The sequence below is a fragment of the Rhinopithecus bieti genome, unplaced genomic scaffold (genome assembly GCF_001698545.2).
Source record: "Rhinopithecus bieti isolate Rb0 unplaced genomic scaffold, ASM169854v2 scaffold_11919, whole genome shotgun sequence".
NCBI classification, from domain to species: Eukaryota; Metazoa; Chordata; class Mammalia; order Primates; family Cercopithecidae; genus Rhinopithecus; species Rhinopithecus bieti.
The window spans coordinates 596,397-621,590 of NW_016807055.1; the positions used below are offsets into that span (position 1 = coordinate 596,397).

Sequence of the window (25,194 nt, forward strand, 5' to 3'; positions counted from 1 at the left end):
GCGAAAATGCAGCCGGCGACCCGGGAAGGTGCAGACCAACTAGGCATGCGCCAGGTGATGTCAATCCGAAGAGACCAAGATTTACCTGGTCGCACCTGCGGAACGCCCCCCGACACGCCCGTGCCCCGCCTATTGCCCTCCCACTCCTAGAAAAGCAGCTCCGGACTAACGCCACGCACGGACTTCCCAGCTTCCCCACTGCGGTCGGGACTGTTGGAACTCCGTCCGAGGGCTCCACGGGTGACTGTTGGCCTCATTTGTCGGAGGCCAACAGACCTCTCCCTACCCACCTTCTTCCCTTGAAGCTAGGTGACCAAAATAAACTTGCAGTTTTGCTCCTACACTTGCCTACTCGCTGGTTCTTTTGTGCCCGCTCTGGTGGTCTTAGAAAAACAAATCACTGACCTCAAGTGATGCGCCTGCCTTGGACTCCCAAAATGCTGGGATTACAGGCGTGAGCCACTGCACTTGGCCCAAAATTAAGTTTCTATAGCTTGTTTCTGGTTACAACAAATCACCAAACTTCAAAAAAAAGACTAAAATACTTCTAATATTAAATATTTAAATAAATGTGAACTATACATACATTTTTAAAGATTAATTAAAAAGTAAGATAATTATCTACCCAATTATTTCAGTTCAGAGTCATGGGTGGCTGGATTCCATCCCAGCAGCTCAGGGCACAAGGTAGGAATCTAACCTGGAGAGGATGCCCTCCCATGGCAGGGGCACTCACTCCCACACCCACACTCACTCATGTTGAGATCATGCAGAAACACCATTTCCGCTAATGGGCACATCTTGGGGATGTGGGGGGACAGGAGTGCCTGGAGCTAACCCAAGCAGACATGGGAAAGATATGCAGACCCCACGCTGACAGTGGCCCCGGCCAGGAATCAGCTTTGTTTTCTCTCATCAATGGTATAATAAAACAGTACTGAATGAAACTCAAGGGCCTTTTATAACTGAATTTAACAATGAAGTTGAATAACATTACCTTCCTTAAACATTCATTTAATATTCATTCATTATAATTCTAAAGTGCCTTCATTTTCTTTTGGAGCCAATTTAAAAAAAAAACAAAACAAAACAAAAAAAAACTTCAAATCTCAAACAGTTTTGTAGGCTTCTGTAAAGCCTGCGGTCCTTAGCCACTAGTCCTATCACTTTGGGGACTAATGGATCAAAATGACCAACCCACCCCATCTCACCCCATTCTCACTCTACCCCTACTGGCCAGAGTCAACTCATTTCAAACTACCTCACCTTCTCCAGAAAGCCTTCTTCCCCCATCACCATGCTCTTCCAGCTTTCCTTCCCCATGGGTTAGGTGCCCCTCCTAGCTATTCTGGTCTTTCTCAGTGCATTTATTTATCACTTTTATTTTGATTTGCTGTTATTTTTTAATGTATCTATCTCTCCACTAGACTATCAACTCATTAAGCATAGGAATAGGTTTTATTTTGTGTGTCTTTTATCTTCAGGCATGGTACACAGTAGGTGCTCAATAATACGTGTTGTGGTAATTAAGGAGTAAATAAACTATAACAGAGTGGGAAAGAGACCGTGTCTACTGAGGTTTCAGGTTCCATGAGGATGTATTTAGCAGGCATCCTGGTGACTTACAGGGAGGGAGCCGTCAGTTTCACCTGGGGATGGGAAAGTGACACTTGAGTTGAGGTTTGTAAAGAGACAAACTGATGGCTGTTGAGTGAGGACAGTGTCTGTGAGTAAAAGGGGAGGGCCCAGGAATTCCAGGTGGAGAAAGGAATGTGAGGAGAGTCCGCAAGAGAGTGCTTAGAGAGACAGCCAGAGAAGAGCAAGACAGGAATTTGGGGGAAAGGGAACAGAGAAACAATAGCTTGAGATGCATTTTTGTGTGGCTAATACTCTTTTTTCCATCTTGTTAATAATTTAATAACATTCATTCACCAAATAGTTACTAAGCTCCAGCTATGTGCCTAGTGCTACAGCTACAATTTCCTTCCCAGCTCTTTTTAGTGGGAATGGTAAATGATGAGGGTCCAGTCCTCACACCTTCCATCTCTGAATATTGCCTGGTCCCGAGGGAGCCCTCCATATGTACCTGTTCACAGTTACCTGACTGAGGTTGCCATAAATCATAAAATAACTTTCCCAGGGCTCTCCTCTTCTTTGGGTTCCCCCTCCCCGATTATCTATTCAAATTCACATGAATTGTTTCTGTCAAAGAACAGGAAGAGACTGTAAGTTTAGTTGGAATGGAACTGTGAAACTATTTCTGGAAAAAAAGGTCACAGATCAAAATGACAAACACCACACACACACACACACACACACACACACACACACACACACATTTCCTATGCCAAACAAGTTCTCTTAATTTTCCAAGTAAAAAATAACTCTTCCATGTCACACATCACAACTGACCAAGCACTGCCAATCCAAGTTCAAGGTCAGACTAGACCTCTTAAGGAAGATAAGGCTGTGAAGGGATCTGCCTCTATTAACTGAAGTCAGTCTAAGGGGCCCTTAGGCCTTGATCCTGTGCTTAAGAAATTGATACAAGGTCCTAGGCAGCAGCCAAGAAGATTCTGGCCCTAAGAGGCCTCTGCTTGGGTTGTCTGGGATCAAAACCATGTCTCTCCTTTGGGACTGTGTAATAGTTTTTCCTTAAGGTAGAACAGACACGTTTATCATCTCCTAAAAAGTCTTGTTTGCATAGTATTTCTGATGCTTCGGATCAAATGTGTTCATCAAACAGACGTCACTCTACCAGCATGTGAAATGTCTTAGGCATTGACTGTTTTGTTGTTTTACTTTCTGTGATTCAAAGAAGACAATCTGGAAACAGTATTAATTTCTAAGTTGAGGATATACCTAACACAAGGGTAAATAAGCAGCCTCAGGTTAAATGTGTCTTTCTGGGGCAGATATGGCCTCTGGGAGCCATGGAAGGTTCTGACGGGAGGGATGAGCTGCAGTCTTGAAGGCACGCAGACCAGAGGTGAAAAGCAGTTGAAGCAGTGGACAGAAGTGTGTGCTGCTGTGTTCAGTCCTGGGCTGAGCTACAGGAAACCCACATTTATCCGGGAGGGAAGTTGTTGCTAGGCAACTGGGAGAATGTGGATTTGAAGCATGTTTCTCGCAACCTGACAGTTGTTAAGCATCAAATGAAAAGGGAGGAAGCCGGCTTCAGTGGAGAGGGGGCAACCAGGAGGGGACACCCTGAGCGCTAGGAAATGCGTCATCAGTGGAGAATTCAGACTCAATCACTGGGGGGTTGGGGGACATGCCAAACTGTCTCTACCAGGAGTCACAGAGACACACAGTCTCCCAGAACGAGAAGGAACTGAGAGTCTCAACTAGAGGGTGGGCTCTCGGGTATGTGAACAGACAAGTTATGGGACTCTCTTTGGCTCAACAGAAACTAGGTCTTTTTCTGTCTGTCCCAGTATCTGTGGTTAATGAAAGCAAAACTGAGCTTGGAATCTAGGGGCAGCCAAAAGGTCACTCCATGAGACAGAACTTCTCCTGGTCTGGGGGGGTCTGAAGAAGGAGAAATGGGGAGCAAAGGGCCTCTCAAAAGAGGCTATGTTCTTGCTTTCATAAGAGCAAAATGCTTTTGTTCAAAGTGTTTTCCATCTCTTCTCTAACGTGAATTTCATTACTATTCCATGAGCTATGTAGGACAAGTCTTATTTTCTCGATTTTACACATGTGAGGCTAAGATTTCCTTTAAATGGCAGCAAGTTAGGAGCCAACATAGAGCCAGGGCCCAGTCTCTCAGACACTAAGAGATGCCTGTATGCCCCAGCAGCTGCCCAGGCCTGCGGTCCTCATGCCATTGGATCCTGTGCTCAGGGGCAGGGAGGATGCTGAAGGGGGCAGGGAGGATGCTGATTACTTCATAAACAAAGTTAAGGAAGAATCTGTGTATACTGAGACCTCTTAGTAAAGGATGCATACTAGAGGTAGGTAGAAAAACATTTTATGTAAAGGCTATTAACCTGGGGTCTGGCTTCAGCTGCTCCATGAGCCCCATCCTGTGTGTCTGCGTGAACTGGGGTTTCTTTAGGGAACAGGTCTAGAGCTGTAGTCAGATTCTCCAAGGTAATCCTAATCCGTAAGAAATGTTAAGAGCTACTGTTCTGTAGAGATAAAACATATCGGAAGCCAAAACCCTTCTTAAAACCAACTGACCCTGGAGAGAACCTGACGCCTCACACATTGGGGCACACGTTGGAGGCGCCCAGTGCGTATTTACGGAACAAAGGCCAGGACGCCAGGACTCATTATCCTTAATGGCAGCCTTCCCAGGGGCCTGCTGTTGTCCTAAGTGACTTCAGTTTTGACCTCTCAGTATTTCTTTCTTTGTAAATCCATAAAAGCAACATCTGATGTGTCATGAAAACAAGCCCTGGCCTACTGCCTGCCTAGAGCTGAAAGACATCAAGGCAAGCAAGTGACAATCGAGCCAGTAGCTTCAATGTGCACGAAGGGGCCTCTCTTTTATTTCATTTTTATTTCTTCTTTGTTGAAATCTGTTCACCCAGAGGATATTTTGATTATAATAGGTACAGATTTTTGTAGATGCAGGCAGAAAAAAGACTAATGCTATGAATCAAATATACTTCCTGTGACTTGAATATTTTCATAAAACCCCAAAACAACAACAACAAAAAAAACCTTCCTGACTTAGTTTTGTTTCCTCCCAACAGCCCTGCTGTTCCCCGGTACTGGCACTCGGGCATCACTCCTTTCTCTTCTCCCCTCCCAAAACCCTCACGGAGAAGTGGCAGAAATTGGAAAGAAAGAGGAAGTCATGAAGTCACATCATTAGTGGGACCTCACTGTGAAATCCTGTAGATGTGGGGGCTTTCCCAGACACTTGATGCAGCCATATCCATCCGAAAATTGAAATGTATAGTTGAAATTTAACAAACTGCAACGAATGACCCAGGAGAGCAGCAACTGGAGGCTCTCACTGGGCAGGGGGCGGTCCACCCATGCCTCTGCCCAGTGACTCAGGAATTCAGGGAGCAGAGCCGAGAACTAAACAGGACATTGATAGGCGCATGTAGTCGGGACCCCAAGATTGGGCCCTTTTCTTCCTGGAACTCAAGGTCCAGCCACTCCTTAGTCAAAGAGACATGGATAAAATGCAATCAGAAAGTAAAAACGGCAACAGAGCAGTGCTTGGGGGACAGACAAGAAAGCTGAATCATGCCACACTGGAAGCATTTTCAAAGGAAAACCGTGAACCCAAATGCCGAGGAGGCTGACTTTTCTCTATCAACAGGCATTTAGGAGGGGGGAAGAGAGGGAGACTCAGACTTCCCAGCAGCATGGCAGGTCTTGGCACCCGCCTCGGTTCCCCTGCCGAACTTCCACAAATAAACATTCAAAGCAGAAGGGACAGATTTGCTTCTCAGCAAGATTTCAAAGCTGTGCACCAGAGTTGGAGAGAAAACAGGAAGGATGGTAGGGGGAAGAGGGGGAGGAGGAGGGGAGGAGGAGGAGGAGGGGCATGCATGCCTTGGGCCAAATCAGATGGGAAGCGTCCCAACCTCTCACCCGAAACTGACACACCATTTTTTATGAGGTGCGAAACATTTCAGGTAGTGTTGGCACTAATAATACCTTGGGCCCAGGTCTGAGCTTCTGGGTTTCAAGCCGGGGGCGTTAAGCCTGCAAAGGCCGCAGGTGAAGACAAACTCCTTCAGGTGAAACCAAGAGTGGCTATTAATAAATTTCCTTGGAGAAAATTCAGTTATTTGGCTCTTATTTCTCTCCCAGACCACCTAGGTTAATCTGCGTGTGCGCACTTGCAAGTGAGCGTGTGCGATAGTGTGCAAATGAGTGCGTGAGTGTCCGCGTGGGGATGGGTGGGATGGTGTGGGAGGGATGTAGTAAGGCCCATGGGTACTACCTTTGGATTGTTTGAAGATGATAACACTCACTTCTGATCTCCAAGGAACCCAGAGAAAACACAGCTGGTCTCAGTTGGTGCTAACCCCAGCGCCCCTCCTCCGATTCTTTGGGCTCCACAGGTTCCCACGTCTCGGAGGTTGCACCCACACCCCCAGCTCCTTACTTAAAGTGGGCAGGTGCCGTTACAGTGGTTTAGTGAGATTTTCTCTCCTTCTTTGTTAATGAGAACTCATTTGGCATTTAATAAAACCTTATTTATACACTGGCCTACGTGCGTATGAGAAACAGCCCAGAACAGAAGGCCCAGCATTCCTGCACTGCAGCTAAGCATGGCTGCGTGCCAAACAGCTGCAATAACAGCCGCGTCCCGGCAGAGCCCCTTCCCCGGCCCCGGAGCAGCCCCTGCCTGCCTGATGCTCCTCCCAGAGGGTCGGAGGGTCTGCCCTGAGCCTTTCCGGGCCTGCCTCAGGCTTGTTTTTCTAAAAACCCAATTAGAATGGGCCCAGGAGCAACAAAGGCAAAGTCCCATTTTAATGCCTGCAATTTCTTTCAGGTTCCTTTTTTTTTTTTTTTTTTTTTTTTTTGTAAATTTTTGTTTTTAGTGTAATCCATTTGTCAAATGGAAAAGCACATTTTAAAGGCACCAGAAGACTACATATGTCCTGCATCGGTTGGATCTTTCCCCACCGAGACTGAAGTAGGAGTGAGAGGAGAGCAGGTAGAGGCGGTGCTCCAAGGTTAACTGAGGCCAGCTCCCCACAGGGCTTTCTCCTCTGGGCAGTCTCCTGGTCCACTGCAGGCTCTGTCGCTCACCAGCTTTGTTAACAGAACAGGAGAGAGAAAGCATCTCCACACCACGGTGGTCTCATGAGTGATCAAATGAAAGTTCTTTGGACCCTCAGAGGTGTGTGGGGTACTATTATTATGCGTGGTCTATAGAGATTGAGGTTGTAAATCAAACTCCTAAGTAGAGTCAGTGATTCTCAGTCTTGGCTGGACATTGGACTTATCTGGGAAGGTTTTTAACACAGTGAAGTCAAGGCTGCACCCTAGGCCAGCTGACTCAGAATCTCTGGGAGTGGGGGCCAGGCATTTGTAGGACACATTGAATCACTGGGGAAGCTTTTTAAAACTGCTGCTGGTGATGGGGTGGGGGGGGCAGCAAATGCTGCTGGTGTTGGCCCTTTCTAGGCTGCACTGCTGTGAAATGTCCTGTTTGCTTGTCTCTGGTCTGGCTGTGAGTTCAGTGAGGATGGAAGGTTCACCTCTGGAGCCTTGGCCTCAGCACAATGCCCAGCCCCTCACAGGTGCCCGACGCAGGTTTGAGTGCCTGCACACAGAAACAGAGAAAGCAAGCCCCCAGGACCCATCTGAGGTCTGCAAGGGCGACAGGTCAAGGTAGCCCAGGGTTTCTCAATGCTAGCATTTGCCAAGGCAGTGTGTGAAGGCATAAGGAAAGACTTTCTGGTCTTTCTTGTCTGATAAAGAAACATTTAGAAGCCAGTGTCCTGAGTTTTGGTTCTAGTCTCCGATGGAAAGTTTACCCAGGTGCCCATTTACCTTGCTATCTCTGGCATTGACATCCCAGAGTTAGTGGTCATGTCCAGGGAGGTAAATTTACCTATACTGATGGCCCAGGTACTTCAAGAAGAGAAGAATGACCCTGTTCCCTTCACGGTGACAAGAGGATTGCATGAACCTGGGTGCCTGGGCCCTGCCTGCAAAGCCCAGGTGCACAGACATTGCTCATTCTGCCCGTTCTGCAGAGCATGAGGGCCCTGGACGCCTGAGAGGGAGCCTCTGGCGGCTCTGCAAACACCAGCACTGGACTCCTGGCTGTGCTGGTATTCAGCTGCCTGGAATAAGGGACCTTTGTTGCCTCACTCTTCTGTCTGATTCTGAAAACAAGTCAAGGAGTGTGTCTAAAATCAGGTTCTTTTTGAAACTTTGAATAGAGACATTTGAACTACATGGCTTTTTATTCTTCCTATAGTGTGGTGAGCCAAGAAACCTCTTCTGGGGTCCTGGGCTCTCACTGATGGTGGCATCCCTAGGTTCTGACCCTTCATACTCACTCTGGGGCCCCACCCTGACGAGCTGGGAAAATTGTAGAGTAACTTTCCACGGAAAGTCACACATTGAAAGGGATTAAGAGTGGACTCTGCCAGAAACTGAGGGGTCTTATTTTATGTTGCTTCATTTTAAAAGCCTTCAGCTTGCTTTTAAGACGAGCTGAGTGTGGGTTTCCTGGGACTTGAGAGAGCAGTCATAAAACAGACAAAACACAGTTCCTCAACCAAGTTCTTAGTGACTGACATTCCCTAAAACACAGTTCTAGAAATTAAAAGGTAGGCAAAAAAAAAAAAACCAAAACAAAACATAATTCCATGCTAGAAATATTACACATGCCACCTTCTCTGAAGGATTCTAATTTTGAGTGTTTCTGAAAGTGTGGCCTGCAGTGGTCTTCATCAGAATCGCCTAAGGTAATAGGATAGATTCTGGGCCCGGCCTGGTTCTTCTGAATCAGAGTGATTGGGGGTGGGGATTTAGAACTTGCATCTTTTACCAACTTCTCTGATGGTTTTTATGCACTTTGCAGTATGAAAACCTCTGCTCTACACCTCCTTTATCTCATCCCTTCTCATCTTATCCTACTAGCAAAGGAGGAGGTATTTTCAGGTCCCAAGCAGTCTGTCTGGGATGCAGTTCTAGAGCAAAGGGTTGAGCTAGATCAGGGCTTTCCAAATTTTTGAGACTATGAAACTTTCTCTGTCATTTTTTCTCTCTAGAAATACCAACCATTGAGGTTGAGACCAGTTCCAGAGGAAGAAGCATGGGGCCTTCATTTATTAAAATTTATGAAATGTCTTGCATATACTTTTTCTTATATGATTCCTACCACTCTATAAAGTGTTATATTTGTTTTATAGATGAGTACTGGGACCAGAAAAAGTTCAATATCTTACCACGATCACCTGGCTAGGAAATAGCAGGTCAGGGAGTCAAACCAGGCCTCCTCCTTCCTTTACCACTCTGCTAGAGGAGGTGAAGGGGACTCTCCCCACATAGAGTGGACAGAAACATGCCACAGCCACATACCTAATGGTGAATCTCATAGTGACTTCTGGGTCCCTGGGCCACTGTTTTAGAAATACTATCAGTTGTGATTTTTTGAGTCCTGGGAGCCTGGAGCTTTTGCAAGGATTGTCCGGAACACCAGGCTCACGCCCTCCCCAAGGTCAATTCATCAGGCTCTGCTGCCCCAGGAATCACCTTGCAATTGGTGAGCAGCCAGACCCCTCCCTTACCACACGGAAGAGCTTGAAGAAGTCCACGTTGGCATACAGAGTGTCTTCTATCCACTGTAGGGTGCCCTGGGAAAGGGAGCACAGGGCATAGCGCACGGTCTGTGCCCCGCGTCGCTGGCTAAAGATGATGAAGCGCTCCAGGAGGGCCTCGCTGCAGGCGATGTCCTTTAGCGCCAGGTCCGGTACTCCATGAGCAAACTGCAGGGAGAAGAGGCAACACTAGAAACTGCCCTGTGGTAGGAAAGACACCCAGGTCCTAACCCACAGAACCTGGGAATACCTTATGTTACATGGCAATGGCAATTAAGATCGCAGATGAGATTAAAGCCACTAATTAGCTGATTTTAAAATAAGGAGAATATTTTGGCTTTTCTAGGTGGCCCCTGTGTAATCACAAGGGTCCCTTAAATGTGGAAGAGGGAGGCAGAAGAAACAGAGTCATGTGATGTGAGAAAGACTTGATGAGCCACCACTGGCCTTGGGATGGAAGGAGACCACTAGCCAAAGATTGTAGAGTGTCTCTGGAGGCTGAAGGAGGCAGGAAAGTGGATTTTTCTCTAGAACTCCCTAGTAAGGAATGCAGTCCTGCTGACCCCCTTTCAGACTTGTGACCTCCAGAACCGTAAGATAATGCATCTGTGTTGTTTGAAGTCACTAAGTTTGTGGTCATTTGTTACAGCAGCAACAGGAAACCAATACGATCCTGATACCTCACCTTATCAGAGTGCCCTTTACAATTCAAGGGATCCCCTTCTTACAGCATGACGTGACAGTACCATCAAGGCTTCCTCCCTGAAGGTGGGGTTGAGGAGTAGCTAGAACAAATTTGCTCTTGGATTTAGCAAACAAAAGTACCAGATGCCCAGTCGAATTTGAATTGCAGAAAAATGAATAACCTTTAGTACACATATGTCCCAAATAGGGTCCAAATAGAACATAATTATTCAAAAAAATTACTTGTTTATGTGAAATTCGAATTTAACTAGACACTCTGCATCTATTTTGTCTGGAGACCCTAAGCCCTGCGTAGCGTACATTCTGCAACTCCTGGGGAACTCAAGGATAGTGGTTCTTGAAGTACAACCCTCATGATGGCCTCTCAAGGATCAGGTGGCAGGGGAGAGGCCCGGACCTTGGCCAGGGACCCGTGGCCACCCAGCACCTTAACTGGCTCCTGGAGTCCTGGACTCCCGTAGCAGTGGAAGACCCTGAGTACCATGGGCAAATTCATGAGATTCCCGGGGCACCACAGTCTCCCATGACTTCTAACAACACGGCTCTCTGGGCTGGAGGGCAGAACAGGCCTGAGCTCTGCTACCTCCTACACTGTCCAGACTATACATGGCAGCCTGGTTCCCACACGAGGCACAGGTCACAGCTGACCAGGAGTCAGTGTGGACCCTTTCAATCTCAGGGACCCATAAAACAGTGAAACCAGAGCACTGAAGAGGGCGTGTGAAGAATAGCTACTAAAAGCAGCTAGTATTTACTGAGTGTTTACTATGTGTCAGGCACCCTTCCAAGTGTTCACATATATTATTTCTTTTAACTTCAACTGCCATAGGTGGTAGGCACTTTTGCTATTTCCATTTTACAAATGAGGAAATGAGAGGTACAGAGTGGTTAATTAACTTGCCTGAAGTCACATAGCTAAGTGTGTGGCCTTGTGAGATTTGAACCCAGAGCTTAACCATCACCTGTTAGCTCGCCAGTGAGTAGGGAAGAGGGAGAAGGCAGGACAAAGAAGGGTAGGTTTATAAATTATTTCACTGAGGAGGCAACATCTGAGCTGGGCCTTGAAGCATGTCCAGTTTACTGGGTTGGGGTGAGCCAGAGAACTGAGCCCCTGTCATCTTCTAATTCCCTAGATGGAGAGAGGGGATGGTGAGCTGTGCTCAGACCCCAGGTAGAAAGGACCAGGAGGGGTATCCAGTCCTGGTGGTAAAGGACACAAATCCACGTTCAATGAGCATGAGCAACAATACAGAGGTGAGCTCCCATGTTGGACAGCGCCCAGAGAGAACGTTGCCATGGTGATGGACAGTTCTGGGAACAGTGCTGATAAGGAGCCCCGGAGCTGGATGGAGGTGGAGATACAGATCAGGAGCTAGAAGACAGGTGAGCCCACGAGGCAAAGCATCCTGGGAAGTGGGCAGAGAGGGCCCGGTCGGCTGGAACGTGCCTCTGCGAAGTGCAGATGGCTCAGGGTTTGCTAATCAGCAGAGCATCAGCTCATCAGAGCCAGCAACACGAAATAAAGGCACAACCTGGTGACCCCGGCCCCTGTTCTCCCACATGAAAGGCCTCGGCACTGATGCCAGAAGCACAGCGCTAGAGATCCAAATGTCATGTTAGTAAGGAACTGGAAAGAAATTTCCCCATTTCCCCGAAATTCCTGTCCTTATCTTCATCTCCCTTTTATTACCAACTGGAAGGCATCACAGGCATTGTCAGGACTTGAGTTTTACGAGCTGAAGAGAAAGCAAAGGGGAAAATGAGCAATCGGTGCCGACAGCACCCCCTCTGTGGGGGTGGGAGAGGAAGCTAAACAGGGCCTGGCAGGAGCCGCACCACCCCAGGGCCTGGGCACTGCAGGCGCCAAGCTCACCCTGCCTCCAGGCTGACCCTGGGTTCCCCTTGTCTAGTTTCGGTGAAAACCTCAGGGTCTGAGAAGCCAGAAAAGCAGGTATGGGCTCCTTCACTGTGCAGGGAACCAGTGTAAGAACCTGCTTCCAGGAGTCGGTGCTGACCAGGTGGGGTGGGGTCCCTCACTCCTCTGGACTCAGACAGCACCCTGTGCAGACCTTGATCTCAGGGTTGACACAGGCTCTGAAGTTGTGTTTACGTCTCGTTCTCTCCTGGAGTCTGGAGGAAGACCAGACCCAGCCAGGAGGGAGTCAGGAGGGTGTCTGGTATATCAGCTGCTGCAGATCTTGCATTCTTGCTATGTTCATCACACCGAAGAAGCTGGGCGGGGAGCCCAGAAGGCCCAGAGGACAGCTGCAGCTCTCACACCTGAGCCTGCAGAATCACCTGGAGGACTTGTGAAGCACAGATTGCTGGGCCTTATCCCAGGGCTTTGGACCCAGTTCGCCTGGAGTGGGGCCTGAGAATTTGCGTTCCTAACAAGCTCCTAGGCATTGCTGATGCTGCTGGTCTCTGGGCTTTGAGAGCCCCTGGACTGGAGTAAGAAACATTGGATTAGGATTGAGAGGACCTGGATTCCATCTGGCTCTGACAATTTCTAGCCCTGTAACTGTGCACAAATCACCCCAGCCCTAGACACCCAAGCCTCCTTCTCTGTTGACCCAACTCAGGATTGTTGTGAGGAGTAAAGGAACTAAGGGATGTGCAAGTCATGAATTAGTGGTAAGAACGCTCTACATAAATAGAGGAGATTATTTAAAGGGGTAAGATAAATTGGGGGTGTATACACAGGTCAGAAATGTGCCAGGGGATAGAAGAAGGAGTTTGCCTGGTGCTGAGAAGGAAGTGGTCCAGGAAAGCAGAGGTGGGCTCTTCTGCAGCGTCTCAGGTTCTGTAACCCCGGGACGCCACCGCAGCACTTGCCAGCACTGTGCTGGCAGCTTCCCAGCCCGGAACGCTCCTCTCACTGTGTGGGTGACAGACAACTCTGCTCAAATACCACCTCATTAGGAAGGCCTTCCTGAGCATCCCCCTTAAACCTGCCCTTGTGGCCCTCTCTAACCCCCGACTCTACTGGATTTTCCTTGCAGCAGACATCATAGCCAGGAGTCACACAGCAGAGTCTCTGCTTACCTGAGCTTGCCTGTGGTCCCATTGGAATGGAAGTTCCTCGGCCTGGGGTTTTGCCTGTCTGGTTCACACTGTGCTCTAATACCTACAACTGTCCCTAAATATTTGAGTAATAAATGAATAGACTCCTGTTTCCTCATCTATAAAGAGGAGTTGTACCCCATGATCTCTAAGTTTCCTTCCAGTTATAAAAACTTGAGATGTTTTAAAGTTGCTAGGATGTGTGCAGCTTTGAGTCCTATGATGAAAATGATCACGATCTCAAGTGATCCCCCAGTTTTTTTCTAAATACAAGGCATTAAGTGATGGATTCTGAATGTGAACACAAGGAAGAAAAAAGAATAAAGTCAACATGTTTCTTGCCTTTCTCAGGCTGGGTGCTTCCCCCCTCCCCTCCAGGGAGCACCAGCCAGTGACATCCACCTACCTGCTCTGGACGGACTTGAGAGTTGATCAGAAGGTGGACCACTGAGTCAGACAGGCCAATGTTTTTAATGAGAAATAGTGTCAGTGTTTCTTCGTCTTTCAAGATATCCCTTATTCGTATTCCTCTTCCTACATATGAATAAGAGAAAGAACAGGGTATTGAAGGGGAAATGGGTCAAAAAAGGGAAAACAGCTAGAATTGATTGGGAACACTTCTAACTCGACTCTCAGAGGAAGACTCTGTTCTTGGGGTCTCTGGGAGCCCCTAGAGGTGAGGCTCTTGCCAGTGGGCTGCCCCCAACACAGTCATAACACTGACTGCTGAAGCAGCTGGGCCCAATTTAGTAAGAAGGTGGAAAAAGTTAGCCAGGGCTGGGTGGGGGTGTCAGATGCTTTGTGGGGTTGGTCTAGGACAGTGCTTCTCATTGAGGTGGGTCTGGGGAGCTGGAACAGGGGAATTTCATCCTCCTGGGAATATTTGGCAAGATCTAAAGACATTTCTGGGTGTCACAACTGGGGAGATGCTGGTGGGTAGAGGCCAGGGGTACTGCTAAACATCCTGCAAGGCCCAGGACACTCCTCCCTCCCCCACACAAAGGGTTATCTGGCCCCAAGTGTCAGTAATGCTGAGGTTGAGAAGCCCTGGTCTAGGATTGGAGGAGACATGTGCTTTTCCCACACTGCAGCTGTCACAGGGTAGAGGACGCTTCTGGGTGTTTCTATCATCTCAGCTGGGGCTGAGATGCTCAGGGCACTGACATGGACTAAGAGAAATGAGCTGGGGCCATTAAGGGCAGGAAAAGCTCCATGTGGAAAGAGGAGAGCCAGGCACATGCCTGGGCTCCCTCCAGCTCCTCTCAACACCTGTGGGAAGCAGGGTTTCTTTATAAGGAGGCATAAAGAACACCTAACAGTTAAGGTGACCTTGGGGCAAGTGACTGAGCCTGTCCCTGTGTCTGCACTTTCCACATCTCCCTCATAGGATTGTTGACTCGGGGTAAGGAATGTGAAGTGCTTAGCTCCCAGGCCTCAAAACAGAGAGCACTCAATAAATGCTTGTTATGATCGAATTAATATTCTTACCCTTCCTGGGAGATTCACACAAGCACCCTCCTCCTCGGCTGGCTTCCAGGGCCAATTTAGTAAGAAGGTGGAAAAAGTTAGCCAGAGCTGGGTGGGGGTGTCAGATGCTTTGTGGGGTTGGTCTAGGACAGTGCTTCTCATTGAGGTGGGTCTGGGGAGCTGGAACAGGGGAATTTCATCCTCCTAGGAATATTTGGCAAGATCTAAAGACATTTCTGGGTGTCACAACTGGGGAGGTGCTGGTGGATAGAGGCCAGGGATGCTGCTAAACATCCTGCCTCAACCCCACTAGTGCTGTAGCTCATGAGGCTCTGGCCAGAGAAGAGCCTTATGGGCCTGGATGTCTATGAAGGGACTTCAACATGGAGGGAAAGCACTAGAGTGCGTGAAAACGCCAATCTCTCCACCCCGAGCTCTTCAGGGGCATGGGTGACTGTTTATCTCCCAGTTCTTCTCTAACTAACTTTAACCATCATGTGTCCCCATTCTTTCCTGGTCCCACAGCGTCCCATCCTCTCCCTCTTCAAATTCTCCCCTCCCCAAGTGGCCAAGAGGCCTGCCCCTGTGTGCTGGACAGCCACCCTTCTCATCCCCAGGTTGTGCCTTTTCCTGAACAGCACCATATCTGGATTCATGTTGCAGCTACTTTCCTCTGGAAGGGTCTTGGGCCAACCGCACAGGCCTGTCCATGCAGCTAGGGCAGGGGAAGCCAGTCCTGAAGTTTGACCACACAGTGGCACAGTGGCCTCTCTCACAGTAATGGGCCCCCTGAGAGTTGTGCCCACTGTCACTCCCCTTTGCATAGGAAAGATTTGAGGACTTTGGGGAAAGCTGGACACACAGCCCCAAGGGAGGAGGAGGGCTCTGAGGGGAGCTGCTCCCTTTTATTCTAGTCTTCCCTCCTTTTCAAAAACATAAATCCGGCTGTCTTCCAAACCCAGCCCTCCTGCTTTTCCTCCTGTCCCTGGGTGCCAGCTCCACTCTTCTTTTCCCAATTACCCCTTCATATACAGCCTTGTACACTCTCACTCCACCAACACCATCCCCAACACACACACGCACACACATGCATGCACACATGCACGCACAACATGCACACACACATGCATGCACACACACGCACACACATGCATGCGCACACACACGCACACACACGCATGCACACACATGCATGCACATGCAGACACACACACATGGGAGATCTCTTGAGAGTTGGGGGCTATGGCTCCTGCTTTTATTATACTCCTCACTGTACCTAGCAATGCTGAGTGCACAGATGCAGGCCCTTGAAGTCACCTCTCTCTGACACCCAGCATTAAAGACTGACATCAAATCAGATTCTCAATAAATGTCTGTTGAATGACATAAGGCATTCAGTAAATAACTGTTGTCTTGACCCGAGAGTCAGGACTCCATTTGACTGTTTATCTCTTTGTTATTCTTTAACTCACTCACCTGACCTTACATACAAATATCTTGCTGGGGAGAAGGGGCAAAACAAGAAAAGCTGGGAGCGATGTTGCCCAGGCTTGGCACGCCAGACCACCCAGGTGACAGGGCTGCTGTGGCTCTGGGGGGAAGGGGAGCGCGCTGGCTCCTGGTACACCTGAGGAGGGTGGGGGCCCAGGCGAAGAGGAGGTCGACACCAGACAGAAGCTTCCCTACACTCCTGAGGGAGAAATGTGAACTGGGAGCCTAAGGAAAGAAAAATAAATTTCGTTTAAAATGTGGTTCTTCTTGTTCCCTTCCCTGGGAAGATTAGAGGCTGGGGGGTGGGGACTGCTGAGGCCCCAGGAGCTGAGGGTGGGGGTGGGAGGGAAGCCAGGAGAATGTAGGAGGCTCCCGGGAAGAAGGTGTTTTAAAGATGATTGAGAGACCGCAGAGCTTGCTTCGAGGGAGAGGGAAGGGGGCTCCATGCCTGGTCTTTTATCATTAATCCTCCCTGCTTAGAATGCAGTACTACAGGTTTGCCATGAAAGAAAACCTCTGCCTGGGTCAACCAGTGGCATGCCTTCCCAGGTGGCTGTGCAGAAGCACGCCCAGCACCAGCCCTGCCACCCCCACCCGCTTGCTTTCCAAGGTGGGCTCTTCCACAGCACTGGCCTGATGAGTCCGTGCTCACAGTGAGCAGCGCCCGGGTGAATCTCGACAGACTGAAACAGTCTTTGTTTCTGACAGTGCCCTTCAGGCCCTGGCCTGGGATTTCCTCAGAGACCGTGTCCCTTACTTGGGGATGGACCCCTGTCCCCTCTCACAGCCTCTAAGGCCAGGGATGTTGCAGAGCCTCCATTCCCACGGGGCAGTGGCCAGCCTTTCCTGAGCCCTTGTCCCCAGATTTGCTCCGTTAGGGACTTCTCAAACCTGAAGCCTGCAGAAGGAACTGCCTGCATACCAACTCAAAATCAGTCCTGCTCTGGGGTTAAGAAATAGTGATTTTGGTTCTCATATCCACATTGTAAAAGTCACAGAGAAACTGTGGTTTGAAATTACTTCCTTCACACTTCCTCCCAGCAGGACTCATTCTGATGATCAGACACTTAAGTGAAATGTCTGCCTCATCATCGAACCCACTGGGTGCATGAGGTATGTCGTCCCACCAGAAGCTGGACGGCCCATGACTGCATCTGTTTGTTTAAATTAGGAAAAAAAAACACCTGGTTGGTGCATGGGGGAAGGGGGGTTTCTTACTATTAAAATGGTAATTGTACTCATACCATATAAGGTTCTTCAAACTTGGGCTCACTAAAATAAACTTTTCTATCCAGGGCAGCAAAGAATGGAGTGTTTATAATGCAGTTTGTAGAAGTGACTACATAAAGTCTATGCTTTACTAGTTTGAAACAATGAGAACGTAATTGAGCATCTTGATGCACCAATCTGGTAATACGCCTGTCCTTTCTCACTCGGATAGGGAGAGAAGGCTTCAGAAGGTGGCTGGACGGGAGGAGGATCAGATTCTCCTTGGAGAAGTTTCTCCTGTTGACTCTCCTGTGCTCCTGAATCTCCTACTTCCCTCCACCGGGCTGCGCACGCGCTGTGGTCATTTTCTGCTCACTTATCTCTCACCTTCTGCCCTGTGAGCCCTCTGAGGGCTGGCATTCGCCTGACTCATCTCTCCACCCCCAGAGACCAGCCCAGTGCCTGACTCACAGGAGGCACCAAAAGTCGGCTGAGTGTTGAAGGAGCTGCACGCAGGCAGAGGAAGGTGCCTCCGGGGCTGAGTTCAACCATTCTCCCACATTTCTTGTTTGGAACCTGCAGCAGAAACTGTTGTATCGATACAGCCTCTCCCACTCCCCTGGTAGACCACTTGGTGACCCCTTTCTCATCTCTGTCAACCTCTAAGATCATCCTTAGAGTCAACCCCCTCATCCCAGCAGCATACATCTCCCAGAAGCCCCCAAAGGCCGCCTTCGCAGCCTCTGAGCCCCGTTCCCTCAGCAATCTCCCCCCAACTAGCAGCCTTTTCTCAGAGGGCACGCTCCTCCCACAAGGCTGCAGTAACCTCTGGATTTCCGGGGGGCTTTACTTCCTCACGACCTCTCATTTTCTCCGCTCTCGCGAGTGGGCTCCAGTGGCCATTTCCAGTCCCTCTAGCCATCCGCAGAGGAGCGTACTACACACGTGACAGCACACAACACCCACTCACACTTTGTAAAGGCACACTGGAGTTGTTACTCTCAGGCTGTTTCTTGTTCTTTCCCTGGGGAGGGGAGACACAGGAGAGGAAGCCCATTCATCCTTCCTCTTTGCTCTTCCTGACTCCCAGTGGCTCCCACCCTGGTGCCCAGCTCCTGCCATCTTCCTGCACAACCATGGTGTCCATGTGGCGCCAACACCCTCACCTCCCATTTCCTCCTTGCCCTCACCGGGCACCTGCACCTCTGCTCCACTTCACCCTGGCCACATCTGGGGGCCAGTCATCACCCACCCTGCCTTTGAAATCCTGAATTCACATATTTCACTTTCTGACCACAGCCATCAACTCTTTTATCTTGTTCATTTTCTCAATCACTTAAACAGGGTCATCACACCCATTGAAACTTCTATTCCCTTGCCTCTTCATTTCTCCCAGTCCATTTCAGTACCTCTGCCTTCTCATCCTTCCTCGTGCAGCCTGGACGTGATGCATGTAGTCCAGTGCCTGCCTTCTGCCCCCTGCCTGTTGACCTTCCGTAGTGCCTCCCTACACACCTCCAGCCCTGTATCACCCAGTCTCCACTTGCACTGCCTCAGTGCCTGGATGGTAAATATTACTGGGAGAAATAGTACAATTATGCATATTTATATCATGATGACAAATGATCTCCAAACTCCCTGGCTCCTTAATGATAGTTGGCCTGCTTTTTCATGTTCCCGGTTAGCTCTTTCTCTAGAACTCTGTGAGAGTTGCTCCATACCTTTACCAAACTCTGCAAACTCCTCTTCCCCTGCTTCTAGTCCTTGACCTAGCCTCATACTTCCCATAGCACCATCTGTCTTAGCATTCTTTCTATTTCTAGACTTAACTGGATGAGACCTTTCCTGCCTTCCTTCCCAACTTCCTACCATCCAGGCTTCTGTGGAGGAAGAGGCATCTTCATCAAGGTGATGCTCAAGCCGCCTCCAGACCCCATCCCTTCCTGCCTCCACTAGTATCTTTTTCACCAAATCTCCCTGTTCTTTCCCATATCTTCAGTCTCTCCATGGGTGAGGCAAGTGATGCCGGAGAGCACTGGAGTCCCGCTTACCTGCAATTCTCTCCGGGTGAGTCCGGAGGGTGTTCATGAATTGGGACAAGATGTGGAGCTCTGTCCAAATACGGCCAAGGTGCTGGCTCTCAGGTGCATTCATGAGGAGTTCTTGAAAATCTCGATATACCCTTGCCAAGCTGTAAGGACAAAGCCTCATTAATAAGGAAATAGCTGTTATTCTTATAATAGTAATAATATCTCATGCTATTTTTAAAGATACCATGTACCTGACCTAGCTACTACATTGAGTATCCTTATAATACTGCCAAGGTAGGAGAAAGAGGTAATTTTACTTCCTTGTACATATAGGCTAACTGACAGTGATATCTCACTATCTGTTCAGTCTCCCAGTTTTGTCAGGGCCTGGTCACCTCTCAGTCCCATGCTCTGTGTGTCTCTTGCCCAGAGAAGCCTTAAACAGGGTGACATTGGTAGATATAACTGGAGGTTTTTTCCAGTTTTTACCCAGATCTCTGAGACCTGTCCTTCCACCCACTGACATGGGTAGGCTCTGACAGCCATGCTTCATCCACAACGACCTCCCTGCACACACACACAGGCACACATACACATGCACGCCTCTGCCAAGGCTGATGGTACAGGGAGAATAAACCTGTATCAACCCGATTTGTTCCCAGGGATTTGGATGGTGTTCAGAGATGGCCTTCTGATTGCCCAGGCTGAGGTGCTGTGAACTACATGAACAGTGGCAGCCCAGTGCATTGAGAAACAGGGGAGACTGGTCCATGGAGAGAGGTGAATGGAATAGATACAGAGGCCAGGCCTTGCAGGCCCAGATGGAAGAGAGTTGAAGAAGCAGCTCCTGACAGCTCTCCAGGTCTTGGCCTGCCCCTCCTGAGCCCTGCCTTGCTGCCATTGGCTCTGTGAGAAGGTCTATATCCAAATCATACACTTCCTTTGGGGGTTTAAGATTGCTTGAATGGGTTTCCGTACCTTGCAAGCAAAAGAACCTTGAAAAGCCAATATTTCAACCATAATGTGTGTGTGAAACATGAAACCCAACTTTCTGGGTTCAAATGCCAAATATAACTAGAGTCTGGAGCCCCCTTCTCCAACTCCCATCCCTCAGTTTTCACCAATAACATCTATAGACACTGCTAGGGCCATTCCCACCAAAGCTCCATGCAGCCTCCACTGAGCTGGCTCCAGGCCTCCCTGATCCCACATGTGACCCCATACGATCTCTCTGGATAGGCAGGTGTTTCTTAAGCTGAAAGTGCAGTTGTAAACTAAAACCGCAAGGCAGTGCTTGCAGCAATATGAGTCCTACTAAATGCCATTTCCTTGACTTTGCTAGGAAGACAGATGTTTCCTTTTCCATCATCCTGTAATCTGGGGGTCAGCAAACATAAAAATTACAGACTTACAGATCATACAGTCTCTGTCACAACTACTCAACTCTGCCATTGTAGGGCACATGCAGCCATAGTTTGTTCACAGTAGGAAAGGCTACCTCCAATCATTAGGTTGATCTGTCAAACTCTTTTTCCTTTTTAGTCTAAAAGCGGGCTTCTCCTGGAAGAATCATACTGAGCTCTTCCAAGGAAAAAACTAAAGTAACCAGGTATCTCAGTTTTCACCTAGCCTGGTGTTTATACAGGTAGGGTAAAGCCTGCTCCCCAACAGGCCCTTGCTGGTGGCCTTCAGGTGTGGGCTGCCCAAGATGCTGCTTAAGGTCAGCACAGCGGGTGAGGAATGGCCCTGTCCCCACCCTAGGCCTCTGTCTCTAGGATATGTTCCCATGATGGTCTGCCAATGCTCTGAAAGGGAATTCTGAGGACAGACCTTCTTCCTGTGGGATTCGACTTCAGTTTTGACCCTAGACCAGAGGCTATTAACCTGGCATCCACAATTCCCTGAAATCAGATGTACAGTGTAATGTTTGGTATCTGGCGATTTTTCTTGGGAGAGGGGTCATTGGTTTTCATTAGTTTTTCAGAACGGGCTGCAGGCCCACAGTGAGGAGCCACTGCACCGGAGCCATATTCCAAGAGCTCACCACTCCAGGGGGCCGAAGGCAATTACGACAGAAGATTTGGAAATTGTCTTTTTCTCCCAGGAAGTAAACTTCACTTTGTAAACCTGACTTCATTTATCTTCTTAATGCTCCTTGACATTTTTCCTAGTCTTTAGATGTCCAAGAAAGCTTCTAAAGGAAGAGAGATCTGTCCAGGTTGATCAGCGTGAGGGAACTGAGTTTTTCTCCTACAATGATTCACTCCACCCAAGCAGGTCAGTGTCCAGAAGGCAGCGGACATATCTCTGCAGTGGGCTGCCGTCAGACTCCAGGTCACATTTTGAGGATATAAGGATCAAGAAATTGTGTGCACGTGGCCTTAGCTTGGAGATTTCTCCCCAAGTGCCCTGACAGTTAACAGAATGTTCCAGAGAGGAAACCTGCTCTGCTCCTAAGAGGTTAGGGGCTCGGCAAGCCACAAGAACACTCTTCCAGTGCTTCATGCTCTGTGCACGCATGTGTGCATTTCAGCACATGAAGGAGTGTGCAGCTTCCTCCCCCGCATGGTAGAGATCTCAAGACTTACATGGAGTTGTTATAGTTTGACACAATTCCAGGAGATTCTCCTGGGGTGGGGTTTTGAAAGCAGGGATTGTTCACATTGCAGAAGATCCCCTGAAGCCATGGCAGCATTCCTGCTGAGGGCATCGCCTTGTTAGGAAAATGGCCTTTAAAACAGAAAATGAGGACAAGATGGGATTAGTCATGGAGCCCAAGCAGGATGCAGACCTAGGAGTTGGCTTTTTTGGGAAGGACCCCGGGCCCCTCTGATGTCCTCCTTCATTCTCAGCATTTAAGAAGCAGGAGCATCTCATGTGTGCCAGGCCCTGTGCTGGGTGCTAGAGACATGGCTTCTTCTCTCAAGCTCCCGGTGTAGTGGGGAGACAGACAGTTGTTGTAATAGGCATGGGTGGAAATGTGAAGGGGAAGCAAGGGGGGGACACATCATGTTGTGCTGAGAGGGACATAGGAGTGTTAGTTCAAGAAGCCTCCATGCAGCTGCTGCTGCTGCTTGAGTATAGGCTCATCTATTCCTTCAGCCACGGTGAACTGAGCACCTACCCCCAAGCATGCAGTAGGGCTACAGGATATGGGCTCCTTGGGGAGAGGTAAAGAAGGAAGAGTCTGATGGATAGGAGGCTGATTCAGAACTGGGGCCTGAAACTCATGAACGAGAGGGTGAAGATCAAGAATAGAGGAGTGGGCAGTTTTGCATAATGCTTTAGGCTTCCACATTAGCCGCATAGGGGGCCAGAAACCAGGTGAAGAATTTCCCAAAGGTGCAGAGTGTAACAGAGGCTCTCACTAGCTTCCTTTCAGGTCTGCAGACACCTCAGGGGTCCAAGAAATAAAATTTTTCTTCAGTACAATTGTATAGCATCCCTTTTCCTCATTTTTCTCTGGCACCGTGTATAACATATCCTCTATACTGACTTCTGAAATACTTTAGAGAACTCATCTACAAATCTCTTCTCTTTAAAACGAGAGAGTTTAGGTATAAAAAATAAAAAAACGAAACAAACAGAAATAAGGGCACAGTCTCTTAGTAACTACACACAAGTATTGGCTTAGAATGTGTAGGATTAAAACATGAAAATTTGGGCTGGACAAGGTGGCTCATGCCTGTAATCCCAGTGCTTTAGGATGCTGAGGTGGGAGGATCACTTGAGGCCAGGAGTTCAAGACCAGCCCAGGCAATGTAGTGACTCTGTCTCTACAAAAAACAAAAAGATTAGCTGGGAGCGGTGGCTCATGCCTATAATCCCAGCACTTTGGAAGCCGAGGCAGGAGGATCACTTGAGCCCAAGAGATAGAAGTTTCAGTGTGCCATGGTCCCAACACTGTACTCCAGCCTAGGCAACAGAATGAGACCCTGTCTCTCAACATTTTTTTTTAAATTGTAATTTGTGTAACATTGATACATCTGTCATATGCATCATAGACATGAAATGATGATAAGCGGATCAGATTCCCACACTCCCACCCCAAGACCTTTCTAGACAAAAGGCCCAGACCAATATCTGTCCAGGGCTTGCCCAAGCTACCCTGCTATGCTTACATTCATGTTGGCTATAGAGCGGGTTGGCGTTCCTTAACCAGATCAAGACCAGAAATAAAGATAAAGGCCACACGAGTTCGACCACAAAGCGAATCTGGAAAAACAAAACAAAAAGAGAGAAAGTTCAGCGGTGCTAAGAGATTATAGAAAACATGACCAGAGCAAACACACCCATCCTCAGAGCCCATGTGAGAAGTAGGACTTTGGTTGTGGTGTATTTACCCAAACAGTTTCCTCCTTTTACCCCCTCCCCACCATACAACCTCTACCTTGTTTTATTATATCACCCAGATTTTGTGTCCATCTGGGTTCTACTCTGCCTCTGTTTTAGAAAACTGCATTAGCATGAGACTTTCATAAAGGATCATCAAGATCCTCCGCTTCAGTGCATTTTAGCTGTCGCTGTCACTATGCACATGAATGCAGATTTGGGTTCAGTATGGCCCCACCAGAGCTTGCATTTCTAATATGCTCCCAGGTAATGCTTATCTAACAGGTAGTAAAGATTTCTCTGTCACCACTCACTCTGCAGATAAAGGAAGAGGCTCAGAGGAGGCAGGTGACCTGTGCAGTGTCACATCAGCAGTGGCAGCATCAGAACCAAAATCCAGCCTCCTGTTTCTGGGGCCAATGTCCTTTTCTGCCCTCCCCATGACCTTGCCCTTGCAAATGTGGTCATTTAATGAATGAATGAATGAATGAGTGAATAAATGACTGTGATCCATAGCAAAGCCAACAAAAATCAGGCCTACCAACATGTTTCCTTCAACAGTTTCTATTGCTTAAAGAAACAAAGCAGGGCTCATGGCCATGGGTTTTTACGTTGGAAGAGGTTGCTAATGTCAACATATGGTTGAAAGTTGGTATTTAAATTTTGGTTCCATTTGGAGCTTAAAGACTCTTGACTCCAAAAGCAGATCCAGTGGCTGTGGCAGTCCACACCCTGTGGCATTGCACATAAGGGTGGGGGTTGGAGATGTGGAATTAGGAGAGGAAGAGGGAGAGGGACAGGTGAATTGGAGAGTAGAATAGTTCTATGCAACCCTTACTCCAGGGACCTTAGGAAGGAAACACAGAAGATCTGAAGGAGATCTGAAGCAGCTGGCCGGGAATAGCAAGTTTAATAGATCAGCTAGGGGCTATTCACATGGTCTTTCATGTAACCCTTTGTTGTTTTCCTCTTAAAGAAATGTAAATAGGCTCTCAGCAAAATAAAAGGCACCATAGCAGAGGCTCAATACATGCTCCTTTCCTGCTAGTAAGAACAAACCATGTTCTGCTTTTTAAAAAACAGCCTGCTGGCAACCAGATTATAAGAAACTGAAAAACAAATTGATGGGGTAAAATGATCGTGCATTGAAGAAAGAAAAGTAAAACTATTTGGGGCAGGTGGTGATTATGTAGCTGTAACTTTTTACAAGATGTTTTGCTCAAAATATGTATAGGGAGGATGTGTTGGAGGAAGCGCGCGCACACGCACACAATATGGGAAGAAAAGTATAGATCCATGAGGCACTTTTTTTTTCTTTTTTCTTTTTGAGACGGAGTCTCACTCTGTCACCCAGGCTGGAGTACAGTGGTGTGATCTTGGCTCACTGCAAGCTCTGCCTCCCGGATTCATGCCATTCTCCAGCCTCAGCCTCCTGAGTAGCTGGGACTACAGGTGCCCGCCACCACGCCCGGCTGATTTTTTTTTTTTTTTTTTTTTTTTTTTTTGTAAAGACCGGGTTTTACCTTGTTAGCCTGGATAGTCTCGATCTCCTGACCTCCTGATCTACCCGCCTCGGCCTCCCAAAGTGCTGGGATTACAGGCATGAGTCACCAGGCCTGGCCTTTTTTTTTTTTTTTTTT

At 48.3% G+C, this 25,194-nt stretch overlaps 1 protein-coding gene across 2 annotated transcripts in view; it reads right to left on the bottom strand.

Annotated features, from left to right (window-relative positions):
* The window catches only part of ABCA4 (ATP binding cassette subfamily A member 4), a 136,722-nt gene that overhangs the window by 104,540 nt on the left and 6,988 nt on the right, over positions 1-25,194 (bottom strand). For both annotated transcript variants that reach the window (XM_017879783.1, XM_017879782.1), the window contains exons 2-6: positions 23,344-23,437; positions 21,811-21,952; positions 19,244-19,383; positions 13,432-13,559; positions 9,228-9,425 (exon numbers count right to left, since the gene is read on the bottom strand). In XM_017879783.1, coding sequence (XP_017735272.1) covers positions 9,228-9,425; positions 13,432-13,559; positions 19,244-19,383; positions 21,811-21,952; positions 23,344-23,437 — 702 coding nt within the window. The remainder of the gene's footprint in view (positions 1-9,227; positions 9,426-13,431; positions 13,560-19,243; positions 19,384-21,810; positions 21,953-23,343; positions 23,438-25,194) is intronic.